At 46.2% G+C, this 13,731-nt stretch overlaps 1 protein-coding gene across 1 annotated transcript; it reads right to left on the reverse strand.

Moving 5' to 3' along the window:
- Positions 1-252: 252 nt before the first annotated feature.
- Positions 253-7,526, reverse strand: LOC311308299 (chymotrypsin B-like; the record flags this gene model as incomplete). The annotated part of the gene is made up of 7 exons (XM_084437259.1): positions 253-414; positions 1,224-1,357; positions 4,570-4,747; positions 6,324-6,408; positions 6,748-6,827; positions 7,045-7,148; positions 7,475-7,526. 7 exons carry the CDS (start codon positions 7,524-7,526, stop codon positions 253-255), a joined length of 795 nt encoding a protein of 264 aa, XP_084293385.1.
- Between the last annotated feature and the right edge of the window lie 6,205 nt (positions 7,527-13,731).

The raw sequence follows: 13,731 nt of genomic DNA on the forward strand, positions 1-13,731 counted from the left end.
TAGGCCATGGCAAAAGCTACGGGCCCAGGGAATATATGCATAAGCAACCAGCACCCTCTCCTGATTGTTTTCAGAACAATCAAGGACTCAAAAAAAAACAATCAAGACAAAAGCATTGATAACAAAAAATATTTTAGTATATTTATTCAATATCCTGTGCAGACAGATGAGTGACATTTTCGATCTTAGCCACCAAAGGTAGGCGAGAGATGCTGGGGAGGCTGAATGGTGGCGGTTGTTGGCATTGCCTTCTTAGTTAGCAGCTAGGATCTGGTCCACCCAGGAGCGGAGCTCGGTGACGCGAGCATAGATAGCAGGGGTGTAGGTGGAGCAACGGCTGCTTCCCCAGGAGACGATACCGACCAGGGTCCACGCGTTGTCCTTCTCGCAGACCAGAGGGCCACCAGAGTCACCCTGAGATAGAGAGAAAGAGAGGGAGAAAGATAAAAAGGGAATTAGACTCTTGGGCGATAAGAGATGCCCTACACACAAAAGTGGTGGAGAGATGGATGGATGAAGGTTGAAGGTCTGAGGAATTTAAATGAACGGGTTGAAGGGTGTCATAGAAATTGTTATCAGCCTTGTCCCAGTTTCACTCTACCTCCCTCAATCTTTCACATGCAAAACCCCTAGCTGTGCTAACCTCATTTATAACATGATGACATCTCCAGGAGGTTGACACACCCCAGACTTTCAGTCTGGCCTACAGTGACCTTCCATTGTTCTATTGTCCCTACCTGAAACCTATTCAAGATTTACTGCACTTTCTAAGATCACGTGTCTGAACTCTTGACCGTTGTTGATGATGACTGCCATTTATTTTGACGTGTACAGATGGGTTAGCCAATCACATCTCTGGAAGCGTCATACCTGTGTATTGCTTGAATATAAGACCGCGCAACAACCTTTCTGTTTCACTTCTGTCGGATGAAACACTCACGTGCGTTATCCTGAAGTCCTTACGCTCGTATGTTTTCTTAATAAATCAGACTTAACCTCTTTGAGCGAACCTTGGCAAATCCTTTACTTTCGATCAGATTTATTTCCACTACAAGGGACAAATGAAAGGACCAATCAACAGAGGAGAAGAAGAGAAAGAAATGAGTGGTTAGATTCAGAGAATTAAAAGAAGAGGGTGTCATTAAAAAATACAGCAGATGGAAGAGGGTTGTGTGAAAGGAAGAGACAGAGAGAGACGAATAGAGGAGGTGAGAGGATCTCACCATGCAGGAGGTAGCTCCGTCAGCACCAGCACAGATCATGACGCCAGTGATGCTGCTGCCCCAGTGCCTCTTGCACTGCTCATTGGACAGCAGGGGCAGGGCGGCCTGCTGCAGCTTGTTGGGGACAGAGCCATCTAGAGAAAGAGTTTCATTAAGTTCAAAATGCTTAATCATTGCATAACATTATTACTGTGTAGATTTCCGATAGTTCCAGCAGAGCCATCTGATTACACACAGTGACAGACATGCAGAGTTCTTCTTTCATCTTTCATCTTTCCTTCATCTTTCACCTTTCAAAGTTCTCCTTTCATCTTTCATCTTTCAAAGTTCTCCTTTCATCTCCACTGAATAACAAATAGCGAATGGCCTGTGTTATTTTATTCCCAGGTGGAGAAGGCCAAAAGCCACTAAAGTGGGAAGCAGCAGCTGCAGGAGACACAGCGTCAGTTACAGGGAGTCCGTGACTCTCAAGGATGTCACACTGAAGAGAAACTACTACAGATGGACCTGGATAAGGCCTGGAGCAACGAGAAGATGCTCAGCGGTAAGGTTGTTTAGTCGAGGCACAGGACGGACGGACACACAGACAGACACACAATCTCACAAGGCACAGGATGGACGGACACAGACACACAATCTCACAAAGCTAGGTTGAGAAATGTACAGGATTTCAAACACTTAAGTGTTTGTGCTCTTAAATCATTGTGTGTCTATAACATAGTTGGCATTTGCAGAGCATAACCAGCGGGGGCAGGATCTGGGGTGAGGAGAGCAGGGAGGAAGAGGCCATCATCAGGGCGGCTGTAGCTCAGTTGGTAGAGCGGGTCGTTCAGTGATCGAATGGTCAGTGGTTCGAATCCCAGCTCCGACTGTCCACATGTCGAAGTGTCCTTGAGCAAGACACCTAACCCTAAATTGCTCCCAATGAGCAGGTTAGCACCTTGCATGGCAGCTACTGCCATGGGTGTGTGAATGTATGTGTGAATGGGTGAATGAGAGGCCATTGTAAAGCGCTTTGAGTGCCGCTAAGGTGGAAAAGCGCTATATAAGTGCAGTCCATTTACCATTTACCATCTACCTCCAGGTCCCCTAGACACAGCAGGACACCAGCACAGACAGTCTGTGACCACAGACCACTCACTCAACATCGCAAGGTAACTCATCTTTATCATTAACTTATTCCACTAACCCGTCCTCCTCACTGTACCCTCTCTTGAAGACATGCATCTACCCCTCCTGCCATGTACAGGAGACCGCCAGTGCCTGAGGAGCACAGTACTCCCATGGTTCCTAGCTCCGAGCAGCTGTAGGTCAAGGGTCATACTCTAGGAGGAGAATCATCATCTAGGAGGAGAATCACCTTTAATTCATGATAATCATTAATTGATTCTGATTCACTCCCACGGTACAAAACACACCGTGGAAGAGGTCCTCATAAAACACCAGTATTGTACAAGCAACTGCTCTCTATGGGGATAAGAGGATTGCTGTTTTGATACTTTTCATACATTTATCAGGCTTCATTATTGTTACAATTCTGAGAATGACTGAGAATGGTGCCCTATGTACTGTCTTTGTTTTATTGGTACTGTAGGACCAGTACAGAGTGTAGGCTGGAAGGCAATGTGACCTCTTTACTAAGCTGGCTTTGGATTCTGCCAGGAGACTCCCCATCTCAGCCAGATGCAGGATTACCACCCAGGTTATCAACATCACCATGAGCAAGGGGGCAGGAACACAAACCGGCACACACATCACCCCCGCACACCCAAGAACAAACCGCAGACCACGTCATCCAGGACCGTCCGACATACCGGACACCCAACGGACTGCATGGCCTGATGGTTTTGGATGACGAAACGGTGACATGGCTCCTGGAGGTGTGCCTGGATATATAGCCAGGGTGACCCCTCACCTAGGCTCGGGGTGGTAAATGGATAGTCCCTCGGCCCCGAGCCTAGGGGGAGAGGACAATAACAACTGACCCATACGAAGAATGTAAAAATAAAAACGAATAAAATTCTCTAGCAGCTCGGCGTGACCATCACTGGTATCTGTATATCTTTAAGGCAATTATCGGTAGACTACCCCCTTATATTGCCGCCCTACTGGACTGGAACGTTCCTTCCTATCAGACTCGTTCCAGTAACTGGCTTGTTTTTAAGGTCCCTCCAGCTAATACAGAGCTTGGCAGGACAGCGTTCTCGTATGCTGCTCCAAAGTCTTGGAATGACATTCAGACTCAGTTGAAGATGGAAGTTCTCCCTTCAATCACAGAGTTTATAAACATGATCTCTGTCTTTGGTGATTCGAGATGTAATTGTTTTATTTGATGTGTGATGTAATGTTTATTTCACTCGGTGATGCTGTAAATGAGGTGCATGCACCTCAGTGTCCTTTTGAGTTTAAATAAAGGTTTGAATGAATGAATGAAAAAAGCCAAACTATTAGAACCTTGGAGCACATTAGAACTCACATCTCAAATACAAAGTGATTCTGAAACATCGAGCCAGACATTGTCTCACAGTCAGAGAATCTAATTAGTTTAGAAGCACACGATAGGTATTCAACACTATTTCTCCCCATAATAATGTATACGGTACTTCGCTTTTCTTTACGGGTGGGTGACAGTTACAGATGAAAAGTCGGTAAGTTAGGTAGGTTAAAGGAGTAGTAAAGGGAAAAAATCACGTTTAGCCCTGTTTTAAGGTTACTTATGATCATATACAATGGTTCAGATCAAAAAGTTGACAAAACTAGCACTTTTGAGAAAGTTGATAATTGCTCTACCACCGTTTAGGTCATACAATGGATGTGGGTGGGCATCTTGAAAAATCATTCAAAAGCATGTTAAACTCTCGATTTCAAAGACAAGAAGCTCACCGAGAGGGTAATTGGTGTCCGTTGGTGTTCTGACATCAAATTCGCCGCAAAGTGTGAATCCTGTAGGGTTTTATTGATTATTTTATGAAATCCATTGACCTGTATTGACGCGACCATTGTAGATGTGTAGATCAATCCACAGAGGGGATTCAGGAAGCGGAACTACTTATGGTAGCTATTGTTATTGTTTATGTTGCTAGGCTACCTAGTTTGCGAAAGTTTACACACGTATGTGCTGCGACTAAATAGTTCTATGCTAAATATTTAAAAAAGCCTTTCCAGATTAACTAGAATCTTACTTCATGGCGAATTATATGTCAGAGCGCCAACTAACACCTCTGTGAGTTTCTTGTCTTTGAAATTGAGAGTTTAACATATTTTTTGAATGATTTTTCACGGTGCCCACGGTGCTAAACATGATTTTTCCCTTAACTACTCCTTTAAGGTGACTCACGTGTCTCACCGATGCGTATCAGGCCCCAGCCGGAGGTCACACAGGTCATGCCAGGGGCGAAGACATCGCTAGATGCAGCCAGGCACACGGGGGACACAGTTTTGCCCAGAGTCACAGGCTTGGACAGCTTGATCAGGGTGATGTCATTGTTGAACTTGCGGGGGTTCCAGGCGGGGTGGGTGAAGACCTGTGGGTTAAAAGGATAGTTCAAACAGATATTTACAGTACATGGTACCAGTAAGGGATATAACTTTATTACAGCAGGTGGGTACAGGAGGAAGTTGCCCCTCCTACACACTTAAAGGGATGGTTTGGAATTGATTTATAAATATACATTTAATATACATTTACGACTTACCCATTATATTCTTGATTGATTGAGATCTTTTTCTGCAGCTTCCTTGTTGCCCCTCATTTGGCCATTCACATCTAGCTAATGCCAGCAGGATGCAATGGTACAAGCTAGGATCTGCTACCAAACTCAAACACTCTACAATGCACCCAAAGTAAATAAAATATGACAGACTGTCTTTTGGGGGTTCATTTCTAAAATTAATTTTTAAAAGTCAAACTATTAGTGAATCATTTACATTGTGGGGACCTATTTTATCTTTCTCTTCACGTTAGCTACCTAATGCAGTGTCGGTGTTTACATTCCTAGGTAATGTGAACTATGACTCCGCCACCTTACTTCCATTGAGAAAATAGGTCCCCACAAAGGATTTTACGATAGTTCACTTAAAGATTATGGTATAAACACTCAAATGACCTGACAGATTGTCTCATATTTTATTTGCTTTGGGTGCACTGTTATGAGTTTGGTAGTGGATGCTAGCTTGCATTGTGCTAGCATTAGCAAGATGTGAAAGCCAAAACGAGGGGCAGCATTGAAGCAGCTGAAAATGATCTCAATCAATCAACAACATAATGGGTAAGTTGTAAATGAGGCTTATGTCCAAAATTCCGAACTATCCCTTTAAGGTTTGTTTGTGTGGTTTTGGTTATGGTTGGGATGGGAAAGGGTTCAGCTTGTACTGTGTTAGAGGATATTTCTCACCTGAGAGAATGTGACAATTATAGGCTTTTACATGTATTTTTCCTTCCACTATGGCTTTTTGGGAGTGCCTGCTATCCCACGATTTGTCAAAATGTGTAGTTTGTGCTTGATTTTGTTAACCCAGGACTATGAAACTAGTAAAATAGTCAAATACAAACTCTGAGGTTAATTAATTGCACCTCAAATATTATGGTCGCATGTGTGGTTCTCTTTGTCCGTTAGTCCATTAGTAAGCAGGATTACATAAAAATTACCAGACCAATTGTCATGAAATTCGGTGGAGGGTTATAGCATGGGCCAAGGAGGAAACCATTATTTTGGAGTAGATCTGAATCATGGGGTGGATCCACAAATTAAAACAAAACTTTGAGCAAAGCCGCTCCCCATGTGGGGGCGCTAGAGACACAGGGTTTGGACTGGGGTGCGTGGGGACTGCCAACTGTGACCTGAGAGGGGCAGCACAGAGCCGTCCAAACACGGCCACCCATTCACCTCCATTCATTTTTTTTGACTCAGGAGTGAAAAATTCCCTCCATTCATTGTCAATGGGGTGATTGAAACAGCCATATCTTGGCGTGTGAAGGTCACAGAGACACTGGGTTTGGACTGGCATAAAACTCCATTTCTAGTTTAAAATACTTCAATGTTTATTTTTGCCTGCTAATCTGATCATAGATCTGTGTCCAAACAAGACAGTGTTGTGTACCTTAGAGGGCCTGATAATCTGGATCTTCTCGTTGTTTCCATATTTTGACTTGTCATGCTCTCCAAAGATCACGTTGTGGGAGGTCCTGAAATACCAACGAAAGCCATTACAAAGGATAAAGAGACCCTTTTCCAACTACTTTCCCCGGTCAACCATTGTTAGGGGCACGATGCCAGCTGTCCTAATTGTAATACATTTTCTATTGCTACAATACTGCATTTTCTATTTTCGTCTTAGTCTACTGTACTGTATATTCTACATTCAGTAAATTTGAAGGACTGTACAGTATGTACTTAGATGGCACAGGTGGGTGGTATTTCAACAAGCAGTGACTTTGCTTTAACCAATCCCCCCCAGTTGCACATACAGGAGAAAAGAGATATAATGGACCAAATGCTGAACATGACAGCAGTGGCGCTCTCACATGACGTCGCAGTGAGCGGCGGTGACCACCCAGTTCTCGTTGATCAGGGAACCTCCACAGAAGTGGGCACCATTAGATTTCTGAGCAAGAGAGGAGGCCATAACTGATATCAGTGGCTAAAACCATGAGAAATGGTCCCAAACAAACATGTACATGTAATCTGTCTAACAAGACAACTTGTCTTGTAGGTAGGTCTGCCATGTGTCTGTACAGGGAAATATACAAAGCAGAATTACGTCAGTAATAAAGTACATCTTAGTACAATGTCAGAGTAGGGCAGAATAAACTGGCCCTCACCTGCAGGGACACCTGCCAGGGCCAGGAGTGGGGCACGGCCTCCTCACCGTTGATGATGCGGGCATAGCCAGTCACCCGGGGAGGGATGGCGGGGGTGCCGCAGCCTGGAGACAAACAATGGTGTCACACATGCCCCGCCCCTGACTTGGTTTATTTGTGTCATGTACAGAGAATTTACATGTCTGTGTCATATGTATTTGATATCATGTCACCGATTATGGGATGTGGGGACATCCGGATTGTACGCATGTTCAGTAAAGTGTAGATATGAAATGTGTGCGTGATAAATATTGATTTAATTCTTAACACCTAAAAGCCTCTGAGGCGAAAACAAGGTGGGAACAGTCTGCTTTTCATTTTAAGTTCCACATCTTTTTGTTTCAAGAATAAAAAAGGGGGGTGGGGGGATGGAACACTTCGTAATGCTTACCATAGGCGGCGCTGATGAAGGCGAGGCAAGACACGAGCCAGAGGAAAACCATTGTGACAATGTGACTGGCTAAGAGGAACGGGAGACCCTATTTATCTCCAAAACCCGTCCCATATCCACAAATGGGAGCCCAGGGTTTGCCCACCTCCCCTTTGAGTATGGGTTGACCATGGAAAAGCTGTATCAGCTGCTTATCAACGTTTACCGATCACACAGTTCTCAGCCCTGGGCCGACAGATTGGTCTTATACTCATTGACCTTCAGTGGGTTTGTGCACTCTCCTGAGCCTTCCTGTATAACATCTGTACCCACGATTGCACAGCCACCGACAGCACCACCTCCATCATCATATTCGTAGACGACAGTGGTGTCAGGCCTGATCACTAACAACAATGAACAGGCCTACCTGAACCAGGTAGACATACTGGCACATTGGTGTCAGTCCAACAACCTGACCCTGAACGTCACAAGACAAAGGAAATGGTGGTGGACTTAAGGAAACAGCCGGTCAGCACATACTGTACACCTCACTGAAGCTCAGTGGAAAACCTGTGGTGAGGGTTTCTAGCTTCGAATACATCGGCATACACATCGCTGAGGACCTCACCTGGACTCTTACACCCAGTAAACACATTAAAAAATCCAGGCAGATGCTCTACTATCTTCGACAGTTGCGGAAATTCAAGGTCTCACCCTCCATCTTGAGGAACTTGTATTCCTTGGCCGTGGAGAATACCATGACAGGCTGCATCACCACGTGGTACGGGAACTGCTCCTTCAATGACCGCGGTGCCCTGCAGAGAGTGGTGCGCTGAACGCGCCATCAGAACATCTCTCCCCACCCTGCAGGACACCTACTTCAATGGGGGGGCGAGGCAGACACCTTCTCGCGGTGCTCCCCGTCAGTAGCTGCGATTAACCACCGTACACGAAGCAAAGTCTGCCAACTGAGGGCCACCACCGTTCGGCTGACACAGGCGGGAAGAGCAGCCGGCGGAGCTTGCTTCTGGCTCTCAACCCTGAATTCTGCAGCTGCACTCCGAAGGGCTCACCCCCAGTAAAATCGATGTCATCGAGCACCTGGCCTGCACCACCAAGGCCCTCGTCATCCTCCTCCAGGAGATCCACTGCGTAACAGCAGATAAGATAGTTCTTCCAAATTTCGCTCTAGCTGGGTCTACCCTAAGCAGGAAGCATGGCCTCGTTATGTTCGTCCATCAAAGGTTGAACTGGACTCTCGTCGACCAATCTCCGACGGGCTCGGAGATTGAGTGGTTGTGCGTGGACGTTGGCGGCTTTAAAATCGTCAACGTCTACAAGCCTCCGGCCTCATGAATCACACCAGCGCATCTCCCAGTCTTCCCCCACCCCTGCCTCTATGCTGGTGACTTCAATTGCCACCACGATGACTGGGGGTACAGCACCAATACATCCGACGGAGAAAACCTGGCTGCTTGGGCAGCTAACAACAGCCTGGCCCTGTTGTACGATCCCAAGGGCGCAGCCAGCTTTGTCTCAGATCGCTGGAAAACTGGGACGAATCCTGACTTGGCATTCGCAAGCATCAGCGTTGATAACCATCTCCCTGATAGACGCATGCTAGGAAAGTTCCTGCGGTCCCAACATCGACCATCGCTAATTACCATGCCTAAACTCGTGGATCTCATCCCGAGTGAGCCGGTGAAAGCGATGGGACTTCCGAAAGGCCAACTGAAAACGCTGCCGCCTCCTTACCCATAGATCCACGAGGTGCCTTCCACCACCTTACACCAACAACGTGGACAAGGCGTACCAGGAACTCTGCGACATACTGGTGAAAGCGGCCAAAAAATCCATCCCATGCGAACATCGCAATAGCTACAAACCATGTTGGGATGCAGAGTGTGAGTGTCTCTACTGTGCCTTCCTCCGGGCCCTCCCAGGAGCTGAGTAAGATAGACTTGCCTCAGCCCTGCTGTCTAGACTCAGCCGAAGGAGACAACAGCGCTGGGAAGAGGCCATTAACTCCATCGACTTCTCGTGGCAAAAGAAGTGTCTGACCTCTGGAAGGCCACAACTCCTAGCGGCGGTAACATCTCCAGTGAATTCACTCCGGAGGAGTTCGCTGCTGTCCTCCAGCATGTGAAGCCAGGGAAAGCTCCGGGGCCTCATTCTATCTGCCCGGAGCTTATACTCCATGCCGCGCCTGCCTTGAAGTCCTGGTTAAGAGCATTCCTCTCTTCTTGTTTGTGCCAACTCAAGATCGCCAAAATCTTGAGAAGAGCCCTAGTTGTCACGATCCCTAAGCCGAACAAACCTGAAGGGGACCGCAAGAGTTACCGCCCCATCTCTCTGTTATGTATCCCCTTCAAGATCCTTTCGCATCTCATCTACGCCCGTGTCGAACCAATCATCGACCCGCTGCTCCCACAGGAGCAGGCCGGGTTCCGACGCGGGAGATCGACCATGGATCAAGTCACTTTGATGACTCAAGACATTGAGGACAGCTTTTCGGCTAAAAGAAGGCCAGAGCCATCTTTATAGACCTGACGGCTGCCTACGACACCGTATGGCACCGTGGCCTCACCTGCAAGCTGCTCTGCCTGCTGCCGGACAGACACATGGTCAGCATGATCATGGAGCTTGTCCGAAACCGCAGCTTCACCCTCACCACCGGTAGCAAACAGCATCAGAAGTGCCAGATGCTTCCAGAAGAGGCAATCGCGTCGGACGCTTCTGCTCATCGATGCACAGATGGGGCTTGGTATCCTGTGCGGCGTGCGAGTGTGGCGCTGAGGAACAAACCGCAGACCATGTCATCCAGGACTGTCTGACATACCGGACACCCAAAGGAATGCATGGCCTGACAGTTTTTGGATGACGAAACGGTGACATGGCTACTGGAAATGTGCCCGGATATATACCCAGGGTGACCCCTCACCCAGGCTTGGGGTTGTAAAAGCATAGCCCCTCGGCCCCGAGCCTGGGGAGGAGAGGTCAACAACACCTAACCCGCACAAAGAAGAAGGGGGGTCCCATGCTTCACTAGAGTCTGTGGTGCCTGAGCAGTCTGTCTCTTCTTGTGTAGCTCCGTCTGAGCTCACCTGTGTTTGTCCTTGTGATGCAGGTTGTACAGCTGCTGGATCCCAGGCTAACATGTGGGTCTGGTGTGATACTGTGTCCTGTGGAGTTGATCCGCAGAGATGGGGACAATGACTGAGTTGCCTCTTTCCATGGTGAACAGTACATCTTTGATGTGCAACCCCTCGGGTAAGCTTGGATACATGCTGGGGCAAAACAGCATTACAGTATCTTTCTCAGTCTGTGAACGTGTGCGACATCTGACTGTGGTGACTTCACCGGGATACAAGACAACTCGCTTTTTGCCTGTCTTCACTATGGTCCCCTCACTGCTAGTAGCTTGGCGAGTGTGCATTAACTGAATAAAAGTTCTTGCTGCACATGAGTCAATTTAAAAAGCACCACTCACCACTATTTCTGTAACACTGTCACCCGCGGTAACACCCTGTTGATGTTCCAGCTGTTCCTTTATCACTTCTTCCATCACATTAAAGCCTATTATAGGATCTTCTGCTGCATTGGGATCACTGGAAACCAGTACTGGTACTGATTATGTTTTTATTAAGTGTTGTAGAACATTTGTATAGATCAAGTTTGATACGTGTTAAAGCAATATATGAATCTACAAGGTCTGTAAGGTCATGAAATATACTGTATGATTACACTGGACATTTGTAATACACGGTAAAAGTTATGTTTTGTAGTAAACCATGTATCCCTGTTCAGACACTGGAAATGTGGTCTCAGGCAGGTTTGAGCAATTACCATCTATGCTCCACTAGATGGAGGTAGAGTTGTAATAGTCAGGAAGTGTTGTATGTGATGGAGAACCAGTATACTCTACTAGGGAAAGGTCAGAGAGGATAGTATTCAGGCTCATGTAATTCATTTAAGTCTACAACAAGGAGAGCCAGAGATAGTAATACGTTTGGGAAAGTGCTGTATTTGCAACATCCCAGGTATTTTTAGACCAAAACAAGTGCCATATTCAATTCAATGGAATGATTTTTTTAATAGACAATTTGCATAAAAAAACAGCACCAACAGGTTCAGACTAGTATAAACTGCAACTAAAGTGATGTCACAGCATAACGCTCTGTCTATCACAGTACCACTGACTGAATCTGGACAGGAATATCTTTATCAAATATTTTGTAATTTGATAAAATATACAGGGTTTAAGCAAGCTCATTTTGCATCAAACATGTCAAGTGCTTATTTCTTCAGAACTTCTAGACTTTCTCTGGTTTATTGAGCTCTCTGTTTTGCCTGTTTTGGGACCAATAAATTAACTCAGGTTCAGGACTCTTTCAATGAACTCAATTACAAGAATTTGAGACACCAGGATCTTTGAAATATCTGATACAATTAAAGTCAGATTGCTATTTTGATTTATTTTTTTTGTATAGAAAAAATAATTCTTCAGTACTAACAGGCTTTCCCTACAGGTGTCTGACCACTAAGTTTGAGTTCAATGGGTATCCACCCTCTAATTGGAATCTGGGTTTGATTAGCAGCAAGTCTATGCAGTGGCTCTGGCCCTAAGAGTTCCTCTATTGCTCTAACAGTGCTGTTTGGTAGATGCTTAGCTCTCCATTTATCATTTATTACAGTGGCCTGTGCACCTGTATCCCACAGTGCCGTCACAGGCACATAATCAAAGGTACATTTAACCATTTTACGCTTTCCTATTACTTTGATGAGCTTTCCTTTCCTGAGAGATAATCAACATTGGCTATTTCTGGTGGTTTATTTTTTGTGCCTCTACCTCTTCCAAATGTTTCTCAACTACCCTGACTGCCCTACAGAGAGATTCGTGTTCTTGCCATTTAGCCTTCTGACATGCTTTGGAGCAATATTGTTGTAGAACAACCTGCACAGATCTGGAACTTCCTGTATGTACAGTACCCTCTTCCTGTAGGCAGTGATGACAGCGTCCCGGGTGGGACTCTGCTCTTGGTCACTGCTGGTCCCTCGGCAGCGACCCGCTGAAGTTTCCCTGCACCTGGCGTGGAGCTCTGCATCCTCTGGAGATGTGACCAAACTGAGACCAGATCTGAAGCAATGACTGCAGTTTTCTCCTACCCCTTATCCTGGCACGCCCTGCAGCCTCTTGTCCGAGTGCGCCAGTGGTTGCAGCACCCTCCTTCTCCTTTGGCCTGACAGGTCCTGTGGCTTCTCTTCCAAGTGTCCCTGTTGTCTGCCATTTTCTTGGGACTGCGACTTGCCTGTATTCAGTGAAGCCAGCACCATTTGTTTCACTTCAGCTACTTCCGTTTTCAACTCTCTTACCAGGGCATTCAGCTCAGCTTCCGGTGGGGGCAGAAGTTTTTTTTCCTTTCCTTGGAACTCTTCTTGCTGTTCATCGGCTGTGTACTCTGGGCTGGAGATAAATCCTGTGAACTGTCCCATGTGTCTTGGTTGGTCTGCAGCTCGTTCACTCTGGGAGGCTTGGTGCTGTTCCTCTTCTGTTTACTAAGCCTTTCATTTTCAAGTTTAGCTGCTTTGTTTAGTTTCTCAATCAGAGTTTCATCTGTCACATCTTGGTCATTAAGCAGCCCTGTACCCACCGACCTCTGGAACTTCTTTTTGACTAGCTCTGCGCTGTAGTGTTCCTCTGACTCTCCTTCCTTGTTTGCAAAAAGCAGCCTGTGTTTTAGCTCAATAGCTCTGAACAAAAAATCTTGTGCTGACAGTTTTTGGTAAAGGTCTGTTGTGTCTTTGTAATGTCCCTTTAGTATCGTTTTTTAGCTGAGGCAGGATGAGATCAGACTTATCTCAAACATGTCATGTAGCTTTAGACCTGGGCTGATGGCCCTTATCACAGACTCAATGACGTCTGACTCACTGTGACCCCTGCGGAGCCCGCTCTCCATCTGGTGGATGAGGTTGTTGTATGACAGCTTGTCACGTTGTCCTCCCTCACCGATTTGACCACAAATTCTAAACTCTCTACGAATGGTCACTTCTGGCACCTTGGCCGAGGACATGTTCTGGATAGGGTTGACTTTGGTACCGTCAGGCTCTGATATGTTGAGTTTTTCACTCAACATTTTCATCTCCTCTTCTACCTCTTTGCGGTTCTGCTGCAGCTCAACATATTTTTCTTTCATCTCTGCTAGATAGCGAGACTCCTGATCTCCTGACCCACATTGTTCTACCTTCAATTTTTTGTCTTCCGGTCCAGACTGGATGAT

The sequence above is a fragment of the Borostomias antarcticus genome, assembly GCF_949987555.1.
Source record: "Borostomias antarcticus genome assembly, chromosome: 4".
NCBI classification, from domain to species: Eukaryota; Metazoa; Chordata; class Actinopteri; order Stomiiformes; family Stomiidae; genus Borostomias; species Borostomias antarcticus.